Below are 20,595 nucleotides of genomic sequence, written 5' to 3' on the forward strand. Positions count from 1 at the left end.
TTATATTGTATATTGTGTTATAATGGATTCATCAGTAAACTTACATTATGAGCTTTTGTTTCTTCATATGCAAAGACACAGAAAACACTTGAGTTAACTCGGTGTATATATTTAGGAATGATTTAGTATCAGTAATAGGAAAAATGGCAACTAGAAGGGCTGTTGACTTTGGGGAGCATGGTACTCTAGACAATTTGAAAAATCCTTTGGAAAAACAGATGCCGAAACACGTTCACAGATGTGCAACTTAAAATGTATTGCTGCGCTCCCTGGAAAAGAAGAGGAATCTCCTAAAGGGCAGGGGAAAAAATGGAGGAGCTGAATCTAGGGTGAAAAGCCAGAGGCAAACATAGAAGCCTGTGTTACTGTGACGGCAAATGAAACATTGCTACCAGGAGACATGGAGATACTTGGGAGCATGAGTACTGGTTACCCAGGGAGCCTAAATGACCATTAGAAGCAGAAAACATTAATTGCGGTATTCATACAAGGTAATAAATTAAATGTATTCATGCAAGGCAGTGCTTACACAGTAGTAGGAATCAATGAATTTTGCACAGCCTCACAAATATATATAAATAAGCCTCCAAAATAAATAGGAATTGAAATGTCTTAATATAGAGTATAAAATTACATAAACTTCAGAAACAAACTTTAACATTTTAGCATTTAGCAGTGCATATATAGGTAGTAAAAAAAAAATCGGAAATATTAAATAAAAATTAGGTGGCTAATTCTGTAGTGGGAAGGAGGGGCATAAAACTGAGGAGTCCATTAAAAGTTACTGATAACATAGTCCTAAGCTGGATGGTGTGCACACACACCTGCTCATTTTGATGTGTATGGAATTTTTCATAATAGAAAATGGGTAAAACTAAGAATTGTGGTTCTCATTTATAAACATAACTTATAAAAATGAAAACCATAACTTGTACAATGAAAGAAGATGAAAGTGCTGATACTCTTCTTGACATAGTAGGAAGTCAGTAAAGTTGAAAACTGATGAAGCAGAAAGGACTAAGTATGAGTATTTAAATTAAAAAAACAGAAGAACTAAAGTAATAGTTGGGTATTGAGAGGAGGATGGGAGAAAATATAAGGTGGAAAAACGAAGTCAAGTCCTTTTTTTTTTTTTTGCAAAGTCGGTAACCTAGTGTAATGTCTCAACTTGATAAATGAAGGCGTGGCCTGCACACAGAATCAAGAGTTAGAGAAATAGCACCCAGAAGAACAGGAGAGAGAACCAGCTGCTTCTGCACGACAGGCTCCTCCATCCTCTAACTTTTACCATGTGAATACGCTACTATGTTGATAAAAACTAAAATTAAGAGTTGGCTTATCAAGAAAGAAAAAAATAACTCCACTTATATTTGGCGTAACACAGACTATCCTACATAGATGGGATGGTAGACCAGTTGTAGGAAAGGTCATCGTACAGTGAAATTTCTCCTACTGTGCTGTCTTTAGCTCCAGGGTTTTATTTCATGAATTCTCTAAAGTGCATTTTGTACTATTGATAATCTCTAGGATATTTTTTTAAATCCAAAACTTTTTTTTTTAAAGAAGTGGTTGCTGTTTCAGTGGAAGCTCTAGAGCCTCACCTTTGGCTTCCCTAGCCGAGTCCCCAGCTGTACAATGAAAATCGGGAAGATGGTTTTCATAGAAATCTGATGCAAGAGCAAATTTTGCTGAAGTATGTGTGGGGGCAGTATTGGTGACATGATTGTATTGATGACTAGTCTCCTCTCACTTGCTGAGTAGCCATGAGTTTGTTCATCAGAACCCTACAGTTTACCAATAATTACACTGCCGGCTTCTTTTAATTTTCATTTTAAGATAGAGGTTGCAGATGTTGACCTTTACAGAGGTTCACAGAACCGTGTAGCTTCTCTTTCTTTGGCAGTTCATTGATGTGAAGGGTGTTGGGGTGCATGTGTGTGTGTGTTTTTTCCTTAGGCAAATCAAGAGCTTGAGGCATTGGAAGAAGAAATGTTACAGATGCAAGAAGCTACCCACCTTTTTGAAGTGGCTCTTCCTGAGTATAAACAGATGAAGCGGTGTCGCAAAGAAATAAAATTGCTCAAGGGCCTCTGGGATGTCATTACTTACGTTACAGTAAGACACTGCCTTTTTTTTTTTTTTAATAGTTCTTTTGTATAAATAGGCAATTTTTAGTGTCTATATCATTCCGTGGGTTTTTTTTTTTTTTTTTTTTAGATTTTATTTATTTATTTGACAGAGAGAGAGATAGTGAGAGCAGGAACACAAGCAGGAGGAGTGGGAGAGGGAGAAGCAGGCTTCCCGCTGAGCAGGGAGTCGGATGTGGGGCTCGATCCCAGGACCCTGGGATCATGACCTGAGCCGAAGGCAGACGCTTAACGACTGAGCCACCCAGGTGCCCCCCATGGGGGTTTTATAATGTCTTGAAATCTGTGGGCGTTATATTCCCCTCCCCCCCAAATTAGAATTTGTCTATCTCTGTGAGAAGATTCTTCTCTGAGTTATCAGTTGTTTTCCTTTTGGATCTGAATGAAACTGTATAATGAGTTGACTGCTTCAGATTCTTTTCAGGGATTATGTAGGATATAAATGAAAATAATACTTAAGTATATACTACATGTATATGGTGACCTGTGCATGCAAATTCATGTATATATTCCTACCTACAGGTATGTGCATATATAAGAGACCTGACTGAAGTTAATTTGCATGTTGTTAATTAAGTCCCAAACTTAAATATAAAAATAAGTTCTGGGGAACTAGGTATATTGCAACACATATTCTTCATAATTTGCTTTGAAGTGAGTTGAAAGCCATATAGAGTGTTAAGGGACATAGAATATGGTCAGAAAGTTAATGAGCATTTTGTTGATAATGGATAAAGACTGTCTTATGGAAGCTCATTTTATATTACATGCAGAATTTTAAAACCTGGTATTTAATGGTAATACACTTATCAATTCAGAGTATTCAGGATTAAATGATAATGATAGTATGTAAATGGAATTTGTCACTGCTACTAGAAATTAATATATCATAATGTTTTCACCTTAAGTTTGACATGTCCTGACAACTTTTTTGTTTTGCTGATAGGGAAGTTTTGACTAGTGCAGTTAATATTTAAATAATTGACTTTTCACTGGATGATGGAATCACTGTGTATCATCAGTTTATATATTTTGCTGTGGAGACTTGCTTTCACCAAATGTTGTTGACACTTTTATCTGCTTGTGCGTTTTCAGAGAAGCATTGATAATTGGACTAAAACCCCGTGGAGACAGATTAATGTGGAACAGATGGATGTAGAACTCAGAAGGTTTGCCAAGGCAAGTTCCATAACTGTCGATTACAACCATTTCTCTTTCTCAGCCCCACCTCCTTCCATCTTGCCTAACCGAGTATCTGGTATATTGGGCTACATGTCCTTATTTACTTCAAACAGGATGATAGTAGACAGTACCTTTTTTTTTTTTTTTTAAACCCTGAGCTAGTTGCATTTCTAATCAAGCCTGCCTTTTTTGTGAATGAGTGGATGAAAACATGTTAGGGCAAGTGGATTGATGAGTAGCAGCTATAATCTTGAACTTCCTTTGGCTATCTAGAATGGAGGATGTTAAGATTAAAAGTACCAGGGCTGAGAGGTTAGGCTTATGAAAGCTTTTGAATTCTTTCCTTGGCAAACATTATTTTGTATTGCAGGATACATTTTGAATCTGAGATTTGGGGCGACTAATTGAAGTATGCCCCTTGGGAGTATGTATGGAATACTGTGATCTTTGTTCTTCCTCTTGACTATTCTGAAATCCCACAGGGGCTCAATATATACAGAACGGAGCTGATTTGAATGCAGTGCTTTGGTACCTAGTCATATGCCCTCTAAAGAGGGTAGAACCTCTTCGGATAAAGCCAAAACGCACAGAAGTAAAATGCAGCTAAAAAGTGGCAGGGCCGTTGGCTTTTTTTCTCAGAACGTGTTTGCGTCAACTCATGAGGTTTCCTCATGGGACCCCCAGTGAGAGCCTGTGAATAAGAAACCAGTGTATCCACATGGCTTACACACACGAGAACTTGTGATAGACAGATGAGTGGATCCTTTTCTATTTCTCTGGTTTTAGCCCTTAACCAAGGGGCTTAAATGCTTCTATTCTTTCATAATCCAGGGAAAGGTAGATTTATTCTTTCATGGAACACAAATTAGGAAATGTACTAATATATCTGGGGATCTATTTTTTTGTTTGTTTTTACTTTAGGAAATCTGGTCACTAGACAAGGAAGTCCGTGTTTGGGATGCTTATGCAGGCCTGGAAAGCACGGTGAAGGACATGGCGGCCTCCCTGAGAGCTGTCATGGAGTTACAGAGCCCTGCTCTCAGAGGCAGGCATTGGCACCAGCTGATGAAGGCCACTGGGGTCAGTTTCCTGAGTCTTGTTAATTGAATATTTTTGTGACTGTGGAGAGTTATTCCTTGGTTTACATTGTTCATCTGGGATAAAGTGGATTTGTGAAAAGACTTCAAGTCAAATGGGGGAAGTCAAGCTCCTCAAGATAGAACCCACAGACTGACCATGCAAAGATCCTCCTTCAGCCCCTCCTGTGGACTAAAGCCACAGGAGGCTTCATACATTGAAGCCTAAATCTCTAATGTGATGGCATTTGGAGGTGGGGCTTTTGGGAGATAATTCGGTCAGGAGGGTAGAGCTCTTATGAATGGGATCAGTGCCATTAGAACCAGATGGAAAGAGCAGAAATTTCTACCCTCTGCCATGTGAGGGTACAGCAAGAAGACAGACATCTGTAAACCAAGACAGCCTTCACCAGGAAGCCATCGATGCTGGCACCTGGTGTCGCACTTCCAGCCTCTAGAACAGTGAGCAAGTAAATGTTCATTGTTTAACCCACCCCGTTTATGGCATTCTCTTACAGCAGTTTGAACTAAGACGCCCTCCTTTTGTCTTTTACTGACTATGTAACTTCAAACAAGACACTTAACATCCCTATTTTGAGTTTTGTTTTTTATTAATAAAAAGAGTGGATGCTGTGTGCTCTCCTTCAGCAGAGGAATCTCGTAAGGATCAAGTGAGAGGACGTGAGGGCCTTGTATAGAGCACAGCGTGGCCACAGAGAACCTCAGTCACAGGCTGGGGAGAGCCAGAGAGGGCTACAGCTACCAAGAAGCAGGGACTGGGTATTAGCAGCCGCAGGAAAGGAAGGGGCTTTCCTGTAACTGCGGGGCAGGGTCGGCTGGCTCTTCAGGGGTGAGGGGTGCGGTTGAGTTTGAGCACTTAGGAAGAGAAGAGAGCTTCTCAGTAAATACTGGGGTTGTGCGGGGGGTGTGGGGGGGGTGTGGGTGGGTGGCAGTCAACAAGATGATGAGGAAATAAATGTGAATTATTTTGTCACATGATAAATATGAATAATGATACTATGAGTAAGAATATTTTTTTGCCAAGGAACTCAGATTAAATTAGTGAGAAAAATAAGTTAAATCACGGAAGCAACTAGGAATTATGTCCGGGGAATAGAATACTTGAGGAAGAAAAGACAAATGAGCTACTCGCTGATTCCTGGGATGTCAACCAAATTAAAATAAATGAACACTGTGATTCTCTTTAAAAATGGGTTTTGTGGGCAAAGAGATAAGAAATGAGCTGACAAGGGAAGGATATGAAACAAAAGAAAGTAGCGGAGTGTGAATGTGGGCCTGAACCTTGGCCCTAGCTTCTGGTGGGTGATGCCTCAGTAACTCTGAGTTAAAAAGCAGTGTCTTTAATGGTCCCCACCTTCCAGAACTAGAGGTGTGCTCAGCAGCTGACTTGAATATATTTGGCTGTGATTCATCCTTCTGGCCTTTAGGCACAAGAACCATTAACACACGTGTGATGTAAATTCTGCCCTTTTCTCTTCCTAATTAGGTCAGATTTTCTATCAACGAAGCCACGACTTTGGCAGATTTGTTAGCATTGCGGTTACACCGAGTGGAAGATGATGTCCGAAGCATTGTGGACCAAGCTGTGAAGGAACTGGGGACGGAAAAGGTGGTGTCTTCGGACTGTTCCCTGTTACACTGAACTAGTTCTCTGCAGTAGCCCCTAAGACTCGAAGTTCCCCGCGCCGGGGCTTGTGTGCATACACCTGAGGCCCATTTTCTTCACTGCTAGTGTGTGTGTGCCTTGGGCCGGAAACTGAATCCTTCTAAGCCACAGTACATGTGTAAAACAGGAGGGTGGGCCCAGTCGGTGGTGATGGCGGGTGGTGGTGGTGATGGGGGGCCGGCGGTGATGGCGGGGGCGCGGCCGTGATGGGGGGGCGCGGCAGTGATGGCGGGGGGCAGCGGTGATGGCGGGGGGTGGTGGTGATGGGGGGCGGTGATGACGGGTGACGGTGATGGTGGTGGTCGTGGTGGTGGCGGTGGTGATAGCAGAGAACACTTACATGTCATTTATTTTGTTGCAAGCACTGCTCTAAGCACTTTGTATTATTTCATTTGATTCTGAGGTTGGTAATACTCGTAGCCCTGTCTTACAGAGGAGGAAACTGAGGTACAGCGTGGTAACTGACTCACTCCGATTCACATTCAGGCTCTCCGAGCACTACCTGGCTCCTGCTGGCCGATGTGTACATAATCTCTGTTAAAAACAACCTTCAGATAACTTTTGAAGTCCCTTTATGCTCTGGCATTCTGTTTCCGTGAAGGATGTAAAACTCAGATCCAACAGACATTTGATAATAGGGTGATGCTTGTTTTTGGGAGATGGAATTCATTCTCTGAACTTCATGAATTATTTGCAGGAAAAAAATGAGGCCAATAGTATTGGGTAACATTTTTTTTGAGAATTAAAGAATTTTTTTTTTTTAATTTCAGATGATAGCCTAGATGTTCGTCATAAATTAAACTTTTGTGCACATAACTTAATACTGTTTATGTCTAGGCTATTACTGAAATCAGTCAGACCTGGGCATCCATGGAGTTCTCTTACGAAGTTCACTATCGGACGGGCATTCCATTACTAAAATCCGATGAACAACTTTTTGAGACTCTAGAGCACAACCAAGTAAGATGGGTGTTTTGATTACAGATTTTTTCTTTTAAATGGCAATTTCAGAATTTGTCTAAGTTCCAGTACTCAGTATTTATTCATTCATTGGGTATCTCCTTGTCCCAGACTCTGGGCATGGTACCATTTGGGATCAAAAGGTATGAACTTGGACTTGAGCAGGGCTCCAAGGGACAGAGAGGCTTTGTGTTGGGGAGGGTGAAAGACTCAGGGAGAGCCTTGTGAGTTGGGCTGGTAAGTCCGTAAAGAATGGCAGTGAGAGATGGGTGTTTGGGGCAGTGGGGACAGCAGTGGTTGTCAGGGCCTGGGGAGTTGGGGAAATGTGGAGATGTTGGTCAAAGGGCCCACATTTCCAGGTATAAGATGAGTAAGTCCTGGGGATCTAAAGTATGTCACGGTGACTATAGGTAACAGTACTGTATTGTCCACTCGAAAGTTGTTAGGAGAATAGACCTGATTACCACACCCCAAAAGAGGTTATTCCATGAGGAATGGAAGTGTTAAGGAACCTTATTGTGGTTACCATTTTACTATATATATATGTATCACAGTATTACGTGGTACATTTTAAACTTCACAGAACATGTCAATAATAGCTTAAATTGGTTCTGGGGGAGAAGAGTCAAATGTACTAAATAGTTAGAGGTGAGAGTGAGAAGAGGCCTTTCTACTCAGTGACTTTCTGAGATCTCAATGTCAGAGAGTGGTGGGAAGTGCTCACCAGACTGCTCGGCATCCATGCTTGGTAGTCAACTGAGAGGGGAGGAAAAATGGAAGCTGAGGGCTTAGGAAGCTACAGAGAAGTTGGTTTTATTTTTGTAGTACTGGGGAAAAAATATTTATACCTTGCAATGGTTAATAGGCATGGACCCCAAGGAAAGAATGAGAGAAGATGAAGGAATAAAATTTAATTCCTGAAGCTGCACCCTGGAGCACAGTATTTTTTTCTGCCTACGGAGAGATACATGGTCCTCTGGTAGAAGACACGAGAAATGCAGTTTCTTGTATTTATCTGTTTTCTTTTGGAAAACATGCCAATATGAGTATTTAATGCCATTAGTTCATTTATTTAGCCAATACTGAATGCCTGTTTCAGGTATTGCATGCTAGATCCTAGAAATCTAGGAATCAACAGAAGAGAGGTATGGTCCCTCCGTCATGGTACTTGCAGTCTTCCAACTGACTTGTTATTTAAAATTCTTTTTCTTTCTTTTAGGTTCAGTTGCAGAGTCTGCTTCAGAGCAAGTATGTGGAATATTTTATTGAACAAGTGTTAAGCTGGCAAAATAAATTAAACATAGCAGACTTGGTCATCTCCACTTGGATGGAAGTCCAGCGAACTTGGTCTCACCTGGAAAGCATCTTTCTTTGTTCAGAAGACATTCGAATCCAGCTTGTGAAAGATGCTAGGAGATTCGATGGAGTGGATGCTGAATTTAAGGTTCATAGAAGATACTGTTTTCTATCCTAGCAGAGTTTTCCAAACAAGAAAATCTTGTGAAAAACCATGGTTTGGGGTATCGTATTTATAAAAGCACAGTGTTGCATTTTAGGGAGTGGCGCAGGACGCTTGCTCTTGTGAAGTATTCCAGGCTTCGCGGTCGTGTATGGTTTCTGTCACCACTGCTCAGTGCCGCCACTGTAGTGTGAAAGAAAACAGACACTAGGTAAACAAACGGGCGTGGCTATGCACCAGTAAGACTTTATTTATCGACACTGAAATTTGAGTTTCTTAGAATTTTCATGTGAGACAGAATATTAAGCTGCTTTTGACCTTTTTTCCACCAGTTAAAAATGTAAGAACCATTTTTAGCTTCTGGCCATACAAAAAGCAACAGCAAGCCTGATATTTCCGTTAAGCCCTGCAGTGAGGTGTGATAACATTAATCTTCGTGAAGTAAATACTGCGGAGGGGATACCAATAACAGTACTATTAGTTACTTGTTTGTTGATTTTATAAGAAACAAAGAAAACACACAGAGTTGTACATATGATAATGATGAGTGATTTGAAAGACTTTCAGCAAGGAATAATGGCTATAGTTTTTCATATAGAAATGAGGAATAACTTTTTTTTTTATTGAAGAAGAACACCTGGAGGAATACTATTTTAACTTTTAAGGAAGAAAGAATAGACTGTTCAGTGTTCATCTCATTTTCATATGTGAATGTCCTCTTTGAGATTCTGGGTTTTCTCTCTCTCTCTATTCTTTTTGTTTGGACCCAGAATGGTGGTAATGCCTATCCAATTTATTTTGATAAGAACTGTGTGATTATACTTTGTTTTTGATCTTCAGTTAAAAGTTTAAAAGCAAAAGTGAATAGGCATGGTGTTAGAAGTCTCTTTAACCTTACTTTCTTAGAGTTTGTTCCTCATTTTTAAATGCCCCAAATGGATGAAAAATTGAGAAAAGTAATTTCTAATATCAATGGCTCCATCTTATACTTTCATACAGGAGTTAATGTTGAAAACAGCTAAAATAAAGAATGTTCTAGAAGCAACATGCAGACCTAATCTCTATGAAAAACTTAAAGATTTACAGTACAGGTAAGAATAAAACTATGAAGTGATCAATTTGTTATAATTTTATGAGATTGCTTTCAAGTATTTTACAGTATCTAACATCGTGTTATTGTAGATAGATCTGTATCAGATTACTTCATAGTTTTGCTTAGAGTTGTCTAGTTGCCTTGGGCAGAATAGATGGTGTGTGTATGTAGAGTATTGATAAGTTTGATTGATCACTCATTAAGCATCTACTCTATTCCAAGAACTTGGATTGCACTTAGTAATTTCATATCGTTTATTCTGTATATAGTTTATACTAGAAATTACTCTTAGGAAGCCAGTTAGTACTTAGGAAATCCTTAGGGGCCTTTTGTAATTTCACATAGAATTCTACACAGCTAATGGTGGTTAGGATATTCTGGCTTTTGATTAAAAAGGGGCAGATAGCTACTGAATGAAGAGGTTTGTGCAGAATTTTGATCACTTTTTATTGCAAGGTAGAAAAGAGCTTTAGATAAAAGAATATTACATAAGCAAAATTATTTCATAATCTGTAAATTTTTTAGAGATAAAGTTAGCCATAATTTTAAGAGTGGATTTCCACCAAAGTTAATTATTTCTTCTTTTTTAAAGAAGTTTATTTAAGTAATCTGTATACCCAGTGCAGGGCTTGAACTCATGACCCTAAGATCAAGATTCACATGCTCTTCTGACTGAGCCAGCCTGGCGCCCCAGAAGTTAATTATTTCTTAGTGATCTTGGGGACTTGGGAGTTCTGCCTCTGGGTCATCTCTGCTAAGAAGGATAAAGCAGAAATGATTCTGACTCCTAGGACTCCTCTGAATACCAGAGGGAGCTGAAGCCATGTGTGTTCTCTAGGCACTCAGTGGGTAAAGGAAGACCTTGAACCAAATACATCTTAACGAATGCATTTTGTGCTCAGGATGAGTGATGCCGAACCTAGTTGCCCTTGCTGAGTAAGAATGTCATTAAGAAAAGTGAGGAGTGGGGCACCCAGGTGGCTCAGTCGGTTAAGCATCTGGCTCTTGATTTCACCTCAGGTGGTGGTCTCAGGGTTGTGAGATCGAGTCCCACCTGAGACTTTGTGCTCTGCTGAGAGTGTGCTTGAGATTCTTTCCCTCTCCCTCTGCCCCTTCTCTCATGCTTGCTCGTTTTCTGTCTCTCTCTCTCTCAACATAAAGAAATATTAAAAAAAAAAAAAAGTGAGGAGTGACATCAACCTAAGTCTAATCTGTATTTAGCCTCAGCCCATGGTGTGTGTGTACCTGTCTCCTCCTTGGCATGACTTGTAGATTATTCACAAGCAACATGATGGTGTCAAAGAGGAGTCAGGCTACGTGTTAGACAGTAAAGCTTATTATGGTGAGTGGACAGATGAGAGGAGCTGGGTTTACTTTTGTTGATGTTTTACTAACTGAATGGGCAAGATAGGCTTAAAAAGAGTTTTCATTCCCATAGGCTTTCTCTTTGTGAAAAAGCTCTCGCTGAGTACCTGGAGACCAAGCGTGTGGCTTTCCCACGGTTCTATTTCATCTCTTCTGCAGACTTACTTGACATCCTCTCAAAGGGAGCTCAGCCTAAGCAGGTAATGGATATTTTTTGAAAGTCTCATATTCTACTACATTTACTAAGGAATGTCATTGTCAGATGCCACCTACCTTGTCACATGCGTCAGGAACTAGAAAATTGGCAATAAAAACTTGTAATGCAGCAACAGAAGGATGTCAGAGCTGGTGCTAAAGGAACCCCAATCCGTGGGGCACCTGGGTGGTTCAGTCGGTTAAGCGTCCGACTCTTGATATCAGCTCAGGTCTTGATCTCAGGGTCATGAGATCAAACCCCCCACCGGGCTCCACATTGGGCGTGGAGCGTACTTTAAAAAAAAAAAAAAAAAAAAAAGGAACTGGGTCCTCAAGTGAAAGTGTGCAAGGTTTAGTGACCTGCAAGAAGTTAGTCATCATTTCTCTCACCTTCATTTCTCTTTGAACCTAAATTTGGTGGGATGGCTCTTCTTGCTGTCGACAATATGTGTGCAGTCTGCTATTAATGACAGACTTGTCAGTCAGACTTGGGCAACATTTCTGGGGTCAACCCTCAGTTATGGTTTCTTATATCCATGCTAATTTCCAGATGGCTTTGTAAATAAAATCCCTCTGATTACATTGACTAGCAATCCGGTATATCCATCTCTCATTTACATATCACACAACTGGATGTTTGGAGTGTTGGGTTGTTTTTGTTTTGTTTTGTTTTGTTTTTAATTAGTCTCAAAGAGAATAGTCATAACCACACTTAAGTTCAGTAGCCTCCTGGGAACATTCTCATGACCAGAAGCTGGGTCCTCGTGCGTGATTGTGAGGTAGAAGGTACCATATTCCATTACAGGTATACGTTCCCAAGGTCTTTGAAATCCAAAATCCAAAATTACAATTCTGAATTCTCAGTACATAAATTTGAAGAGGTGCATAAATCTATACCTAGGATAATTGGTTTTCTTTTAATTACACCCTTTAAATATAATAAATATTTGTATGACCTGTTTATTGAACAGTGTTAATTCCAGAGAGTAGAGACATGAAGTTGTATTATCTATGATTTTGAATCGCAAATGGGCCCTGCTGAATCTCCGTGAACTGAATAGCAGACCCCTTAATTACACTCTGGGTAGGTATCTTACATCCCGGTCTCTTTTTCTTACTTTAAAAAAAAACAAAAAGCAACTCAGCAAGGTCTCGTTACAAACCCAGTCTTACCTCTGTGTTGAGGCCAGGCTTTCACATAATAAATTTGGAATTGGCAGGGAGACACTGATAATTTTATTCCACATGCCCTTCCCACCCATTGATCATGGAGAGGAGGTGGGACCACCATCTGTCAGTCATTGGCGTTTCTTACTGCTTGTTCTTGATCCTTTCACCAGCACTGACTGACTGTTCTCTGTCCTCAACAGCAAGCATCAATGTGTTGGGTCTCTGGTGGAAAATGGGGGCAGAGGGAACCTCCTACAGGGTATATACTGCAGAGTCAGCTCTGTCTTGGCGCTTCCAGTTCTTTTTTTTTTTTTTTTTTTTAAAGATTTTATTTATTTATTCATAAGAGACAGAGAGAGAGGCAGAGGGAGAAGCAGGCTCCCCGCCGAGCAGGGAGCCTGATGCGGGACTCGATCCCAGGACCCTGGGATCATGACCTGAGCCAAAGGCAGACGCTTAACCGACTGAGCCACCCAGGCGCCCTTGGCGCTTCCAGTTCTTGCTCTGGGCAGTGAAATCAGCCATTGGGTTACCTCTTCTTTTTCCTTTTCCTCGTCAGCAGATGGCCAGCAAGGGTCATGTCAAAGATGGACTTCCTGCAGGTACCTGTAGCTTCTATGAGTGAGTGGCCCACACCTCTCTCACTTGATGACTTAAGGGTTAGGTTTGGGTGAAACAGTCCTTCACCTGCCCCATAAGGAGTGAGGAAAAGCCACAGCACCCCTCATGGGCCGATAGCTTGCAGGCGTGAGATGGCCACCTCTAGTCCCCTCCGCCCTGTGGAACTAGCTATAGAAACGGGGGGGTGGCAGTAGAAGATGGTAAGGGGTTGAGCTGTGTCTGACAGGCCCTGGAAGGACTAAGCGGTCCTGACCCATTTGCTGTCCTCAGAACATGCACATACCCAGTGCGTCTTGGTCCTTACTGGAAGCCCTAGGCTGCTGCTGAGGGAACAGCTCACTACTGTACTTGTCACTTTACCTCCTTTCAAAGAATCAAGCAATGCTTCACACCTTAGCCAGACGACATGCTGGCTCGCCGGAACATGCATCCCCGATGCCAACTTTTTTTTCTTTTTCATTATCCTTTTTAAGTCGTAGGATGAGTTGTTTTTTTATGTATATAAACTTCAAAGGTGTACCTTTTAGGTCATTCAGTTTATGTTTTCAGTATCCCTTCAATATTGGAGTGTTCTCTAACATCCCTGGGACTCACTGTGGAAGCCCTCTCACTGTTCCTTCTAGCTTCGTAATCAGAAGTTTGACATCTCCAGTTCGGGTACATTGCTCAGTCCTAGTACAACTACCACTCCTTAGTGAATGACTAGATAGTCTAAGACATCAAAAAGATTTTAAATTAAAATGAAGCTGAATATTAAGATCACAGCACAGAGGTCTCCCAAACTGCTCACAGCCTTGCTGATGAATGCCCCCAGCAGTGCTGTCTACCCTGTGCTAGCCAAAGGACGTGGGTCCGCAGAAGGCTCCGCGATGGTGCCTGGTGGGTGCAGGTCGTTAAGTGTCCAACTCTTGGTTTTGGCTCAGATCAAAGCCCTGCATCTGGCTCCACGCTCAGCACGGAGTCTGCTTGGGACTCTCTCCATCTCCCTCTGCCTGCCCCCTGACCCACCCCACCCCCACCAAGTAAATCTTTTTTTTTTTTTTTAAAGATTTTATTTATTTATTTGACAGAGAGACACAGTGAGAGAGGGAACACAAGCAGGGGGAGTGGGAGAGGGAGAAGCAGGCTTCCCGCCAAGCAGAGAGCCCGATGTGGGGCTCGATCCCAGGACCCTGAGATCATGACCTGAGCCGAAGGCAGACGCTTAACCACTGAGCCACCCAGGTGCCCCCCCGCCAAGTAAATCTTAAAAAAAAAGGGTCCAGCCATGTGGCTACAGTGTACACATGGTTTATAGATGTCCTGACCTGTCAGCTTTTGAAAGGATTAGATTTTTTTACTCTGATTTTCCCCTCAATTCTGCAGCATTTCTTAAATTTAAATTCAATTAATTAATATATAGTGCACTATTAGTTTCAGAGGTAGAGTTCAGTGATTCATCAGTCTTGTGTAACACCCAGTGCTCTTTACATCACATGCCCTCCCTAATGTCCATCCCCCTGTTACCCAATTCCCCACCCGCTCCACTCCAGCAGCCCTCAGTTTGTTTCCTATGATTAAGAGTCTCTTATGGGGGCGCCTGGGTGGCTCAGTTGGTTAAGCAACTGCCTTCGACTCAGGTCATGATCCTGGAGTGCCGGGATCGAGTCCCACATCGGGCTCTCTGCTCAGCGGGGGGTCTGCTTCTCCCTCTAACCTTTCCCCTCTCATGCTCTCTGTCTCCCATTCTCTCTCTCAGATAAATAAATAAAATCTTAAAAAAAAAAAAAGAGTCTCTTATGGTTTGTCTCCCTCTCTGATTTCATCTTGTTTCATTTTTATCCTCCCTTCCCCTATGATCCTCTGTTTGGTTTCTTAAATTCCACATATCAGTGAGATCATATAATAGTTGTCTTTCTCTGACTTATTTTGCTTAGCATAATACCCTCTAGTTCCATTCACATCATTGTAAATGGCAAGATTTCATTTTTTTTGATGGCTGAATTATATTCCATTGTATATATAAACCACGTCTTCTTTATCCCTTCATCTGCCGATGGACATCTGGGCTCTTTCCATAGTTTGGCTATTGTGGACATTGCTGCTATGAACTTTGGGGTGCAGGTGCCTCTTCTTTTCACTACACCTGTATCTTTGGGGTAAATACCCAGTAGTGCAATTACTGGGTCGTAGGGTAGCTCTATTTTCCACCTTTGGAGGACCCTCCATACTGTTTTCCGGAGTGGCTGCACCAGCTTGCATTCCCACCAACAGTGTAGGAGGGTCCCCCTTTCTCCGCACCCCCGCCAACATCTGTCGTTTCCTGACTTGTTCATTGTAGCCATTCTGACCGGGGTGAGGTGGTATCTTATTGTGGTTTTGATTTGGATTTCCCTGGTGCCAGTGACATTGAACATTTTGAAAGGATTAGATTTTTTATATTTTTGCAATTGATACTTTAAATTGTGCTCAAAAAGTGATTTCACTGAGGTCTTAATGAAACTTCTAACAATTCAAATTCACATAAAATGGTATCCCACTGTTAGTAAAGGTGCATTATTTAAAAAGGTGTTTCACTTCCTCTGTGATGCAGATATCCACTCGGGAGTGACTAAGGTGGACAGGGAAGCTAGAAGGAGTTAAGGGCAGTCTGAGTCGCTTAGAGCCACAATCCACTTCTTTCCCTGACGTGGTTCTGCAGAGTGAAGATTCCTTCGGAATTCTTGGTCACTTACTAGGCAATAGTTAGTTAATGGCTTTGGCAATTAAACCAAAGAGGCTGGTCTTGCTACACTCTTACCTTCTTTTCAATATCGGAATCCTATTTGGACCACCAGACACAGCTTTTCCGCCTTTGCCTTTTGTCCTTAGATTCCTGAATGTGCTCCCTGCAGTGTGACCAAAATTACATGGCCACTGCAGCCTGTGGAATAACAATGCAGTTTGGCCAGAAAAGAAATCCTTTGTGGGGCGATAACTCATGTTGACATCTTGTGAATGACTTGAATTCTTCAGCCACCCTCCCCTCCACCTGCCACACTCAATTTAAGAGTGTTGACCAAAATGGGAGTTTCTGCAGTTAATTATGGAATTTGATCAGCCTGAACTCCTCAGCCAGGGAGGTCTGATATCCCTACAACCTCCATCCCATAAGCAGAAATTCCCTAGTGAGTTGGAATGCCAGAGGGATGAAATCAGTGTGTCTAGAGTGCCTTCGGTGAGGATTAGCTGCTGGGAACTTGGTTAAGATCAAGTTTTAAAGATGTTCTCCTTCCAGAATTCACCCTGCTCTCCTATTGGCATGAAGGCTCTAAAGGACCCATGTGTGGGCCCTGCCTAACTGCAGTGATCAGAATCTCTGGTAATCTATTATGGAAATCCATACTTAGAGGTGTACTTGCAGGATTTGTTGACATGGTGTAGTAGTTATGTGCAACGGGTTTGAAGTTACACATTCATTATTAACATTCTTTTATTCCCCCCCTTTAGAAAAACATCCTTTTGTTTTTTTTTTTTCAAGGGGCTGGTGTAGTGGTTAGAGGCAGACAGAATAACAGTCCCTTTGTTACGCGGTGCCTTCAAATAGCTGACACTTTTGTGAAGTCAAGATGTTTTTAGCCACTGATTCCTAATAATTTGAAAGATCCTTTTGTCCTAGAAGAGTTTGCACATTTTTCTTCCCTTGTCCGCTGCCTGATGAGTGACAGCTTCTCCAGATGGAGCTATACTAAAGAAAGAGAAACTTGCAATGGGAGGAGTTGCATTTGTGTTGTCTAATGTGGGGTAGCCATGAGCCAACCGTGGCCAGGGAGCACTTGAAATGGGGCAACTGAGGAACTGAAATTTTTATCTTTTATTTTTATTTATTTTTTTAGGGAGAGAGCATGTGAGAACATGGGAGTGGAGGGGCAGAGAAGAGGGAGAGAATCTTAAGCAGGGGCTTGATATCACAACCCTGAGATCACAACCTAAGCCCAAATCAAGAGTTGGACACTTAACCGACTAAGCCACCCAGGTGCCCCTGAGTAACTGAATTTTAACCTCAAAAAATTTTAATTGATTTACATTTAAATACTGATATTTGATTCAGTTATTGGGAAACAAAAGTGTGTTTGAATCAACTTGAGCATGTAAATCTACTTTTGCAACAGTATATTTTATGAAATTGAAATACAGATCAAGTATATCTGATGAAGAACCCAAACTGAGATATCCTATAAATCTATACACCTGACTTGAAAGGTTAACTATGAAGAAAAGAGTGTAAAACATCTAATATTTTTTTTGTTATATGTTGAAAGCATCTCAGATATACTAGGTCAAATAAAATACATTAAAATTAATTTTGCCTGTTTCTTTTTACGTGTTTTAATGTGGCGACTAGGAATCCACTGTTGTGGAAATCGAGGCCACAGTGCATTCTCTAAAATGAGAAGATCAGGGGCGCCTGGGTGGCTCAGTCGTTAAGCGTCTGCCTTCGGCTCAGGTCGTGATCCCGGGGTCCTGGGATCGAGCCCCGCATCAGGCTCCTCGCTCCGCAGGAGGCCTGCTTCTCCCCCTCCCACTCCCCCTGCTTGTGTTCCCTCTCTCGCTGTATCTCTCTCTGTCAAATAAGTAAATAAAAATCTTTAAAAAAATAAAAATAAATAAAAATAAAAAAATAAAATGAGAAGATCAGGCAGGGGGTGCCTGGCTGGCTCAGCTCATAGAACATGTGACTCTGGATTTTGGGGTTGTGAGTTCAAGCCCCACATTGGGTGTAGAGATTACTTAAAAATAAAATCTTAAAAAAAATGAAGTGAGAAGGTCAGAAATACATATACTCAGAAATGTTAAAAGTTTCCATCAAGAACTGTCTTTCGGCGGTGTCAACCCAAATCCACATAAGAGGAAATCTGCCAACTTGTCTATTAAGAAAGCCCCAAATTTGCAGTGATTGCACAGATGACACTAAGCTGAAAGCCGTAATGGCCTAAAAATACGGGCATTTGGAAAGGTGCTTGTAAGGAGGGGGCTTAATATTAAGTGACAGAAAGCCCTGCTGGATCTTCGGGGTACATAGGTAAGCCCCCACATTTCCGCAAGCACAGTGCGTTCCCATAGAGCACTAGTGTTTGGTTGTCTCCATCAAGTGAATGTGTCTCACGCTGTGAATTTCAGAAATCAGGATGATTTCATAGTGTGTCACCATCTTTCCTCACAGAGATTAGTCTTCCTTCAACAACTACGGTGAAAAAGGCCCAGAATTCGAGTGGTTAGTTGAGGGCACACAGGAGTGAATGAGTTTTCCTTGAAACAGAGTGAAAAATTGCAACGTCTTAGAGGAATTAGAAAGCTGGGGGGCTGTTAGGTACGTAAAGTGGAGGAAGGAGTTGCCCTTGAGTTTGGGCTGGGACTGAGGATGGAATGAGGACGAGGCAGGAGAAGGAGACAAGCACAGAAGGTGTTCGTGGTTTCGACCGTCTTGCACTGGCCTTCCAGTCAGCAGTGAGGAATAGAAGCTACTTACCTAAGTGTAGTTTGTCCTGCAAATGGCCACGTGAGAGCAGAGTCACAGTGCAGGCGGGGAATATGTCATGTTGGACATGGATGCCTTCCTATGAAGGCAGCCTCATACTCAAAGGACTGAGGTATTTATATGTGTGCCGAGAAAATAGACCATCTCGTTTTAAATATGTCATAAATTATATATTGCCTGGGGATTATCCTTGATTATCCTCACGGGATACTTAATATATGGTTAACCACAAGTTGTATAACAGTAGATACACTTTCTTTGTTCATTTTGCAAATGTGTTGCCACTGCTAAGTTTTTTTTTTTAAGATTTTATTTAGTCATTTGACAGAGACACACAGAGAGAGAGAGAGCACAAGCAGGGGGAGTGGGAGAGGGAGAAGCAGGCTTCCCGCCGAGCAGGGAGCCCAATGCGGGGCTCGATCCCAGGACCCTGGGACCATGACCTGAGCCGAAGGCAGATGCTTAACAACTGAGCCCCCAGGTGCCCCTCACTGCTGAGATTTTTGTTACCACTCCTTTCTTGGCATTTTCTCCACAACCAAGTTATAATACAATCAGGGGTATTACAATGTGGGATTCAAATAAAATATCACCTTAATGTTAGGAGATCCAAAACTTAAGCATTACAAATGTGGGATCCTGCTGCCAAGTAGTTTTCGGCCTTGCTGTGGTGTCTAGAGCTCCTGGTCCTGACAGAAGTTGTTCAGCTTCAGCTTAAAATCAGGGCACAGGGTTTCTGGCCCCAAGAGATGAGCTTTTCACAGAGTACTGTGCATTCTGGGAACCACTAGAGAAGCTGAATAAAATAGTTAACAATCTGTTCAAATGCATCACAGCGTCTTAAAGAGCATCGAAGGAAAGTCTAGAGCTCAGGGCCTAAGATAGGAGCAGAAAGAACCATAGATTTACCTGATGTTTGCTATTGATGTTTCCTTGGCGACATGTGACTACTTACAAGATAGGACAAAGAGTCTGAAAAGCTGATCAGAACTTTCATCAGTATCATGGAACTTAAAAGGAGGAGGAAAAAAAAAAAAAGGTGCCTGGAATCAGGCACCACCAAGGAAGATGTTATCCAGAGAATCAAACAGTGATAATGGTTCTGGGGTGAATTGGCTGTAAATGTGCAGGGATGGGGGGAAAGGGGCATCTAACACATACCGTATCTAAAAACTCAATTCTAGGTGGATGTACTTAGAAATTTGAAAGGTACAACAATGAAATATATAACATACGAGAAAGAATGATATTTGAGCAAAAATTCCTCAAGTTGGACATGGAAGTATTGAGTGTAAGGGAAAGGTTGATGGATTTGACTGTATTAAAGTTGAAAACTTTGCCTTATCAGAGGTTACTGTTAAGGCACTAACAGTGTAAGCCTCAAAGTGGGGAAAGATGTTGGCAGTGCCTTAAACAAACAAAAGACTCGTATGCAGAATATGCAGCTAACTGCTACATTCAAAGAAGTAAGGACGGATTGATCATTGGGTATAAAAGTGGGCAGAATACATAAGCAGCCTGTTCACAAAAGAAGGTATTGTAATGACCAGTAAACAGGAGAAGTTGCTTGACTCTGTAAGTCATCAGAAAAATGCAAAGTAAACCCACAAAGAAAGATACACTTGTACTTCTGGCCAAGATGGAGTAAGAGGAGTGGATTTACCCACCTGCTTGAAAGAACACAACACTTGGACAAAATATATGAAGTGCTAGATCTTTTTAGACACTGGACATCAGACAGCAGAGGATAGCAGTTTATGACAGACTTGGAACAAAAGACGTGAGCTCTGTGATGGTCCCAGTTGTTTTCCTCGAGCGAGTTTCCAGGCATGGTACAGGGAGGGAGAACCAGGTAGGATTTGGCGGTCTCCTGGAGTTGAGGGTTCGGAGCTGAGAGTCCAAGGAGAACAAGGTAGTGAGAGTTGGCAGAGCTGAGTACCAAAGAAGAGAGAACTGTAAAGAGAGAACTGCGGAAACTTCTAGAGGGGCTTCCTGGAGTCTTCAGCAGGAGGAATAATTAGCCCTGGGTTACACATTATCCCAGTTGTGCCAAACAAGTCTTAAAAGCAAGATCCAAAAGGATCAAACTGTTTCCAAGTAATTTAACTGTATCCCAGAACAAAGCTCAAGAAGAATAAAAATA

The 20,595-nt window shown here is 41.7% G+C and overlaps 1 protein-coding gene across 1 annotated transcript in view; it reads left to right on the forward strand.

The window, feature by feature from the left end:
• The window catches only part of DNAH11 (dynein axonemal heavy chain 11), a 331,116-nt gene that overhangs the window by 64,455 nt on the left and 246,066 nt on the right, over positions 1-20,595 (forward strand). The window contains exons 19-26 of the mRNA XM_035021398.1: positions 1,957-2,115; positions 3,243-3,326; positions 4,251-4,409; positions 5,913-6,035; positions 6,930-7,052; positions 8,272-8,496; positions 9,511-9,602; positions 11,043-11,169. Of these exons, the coding sequence (XP_034877289.1) occupies positions 1,957-2,115; positions 3,243-3,326; positions 4,251-4,409; positions 5,913-6,035; positions 6,930-7,052; positions 8,272-8,496; positions 9,511-9,602; positions 11,043-11,169 (1,092 nt within the window). The remainder of the gene's footprint in view (positions 1-1,956; positions 2,116-3,242; positions 3,327-4,250; positions 4,410-5,912; positions 6,036-6,929; positions 7,053-8,271; positions 8,497-9,510; positions 9,603-11,042; positions 11,170-20,595) is intronic.

The sequence above is a fragment of the Mirounga leonina genome, unplaced genomic scaffold, assembly GCF_011800145.1.
Source record: "Mirounga leonina isolate KUSES-001 unplaced genomic scaffold, KU_Mleo_1.0 Mir_174, whole genome shotgun sequence".
In the NCBI taxonomy this organism is placed as follows: Eukaryota; Metazoa; Chordata; class Mammalia; order Carnivora; family Phocidae; genus Mirounga; species Mirounga leonina.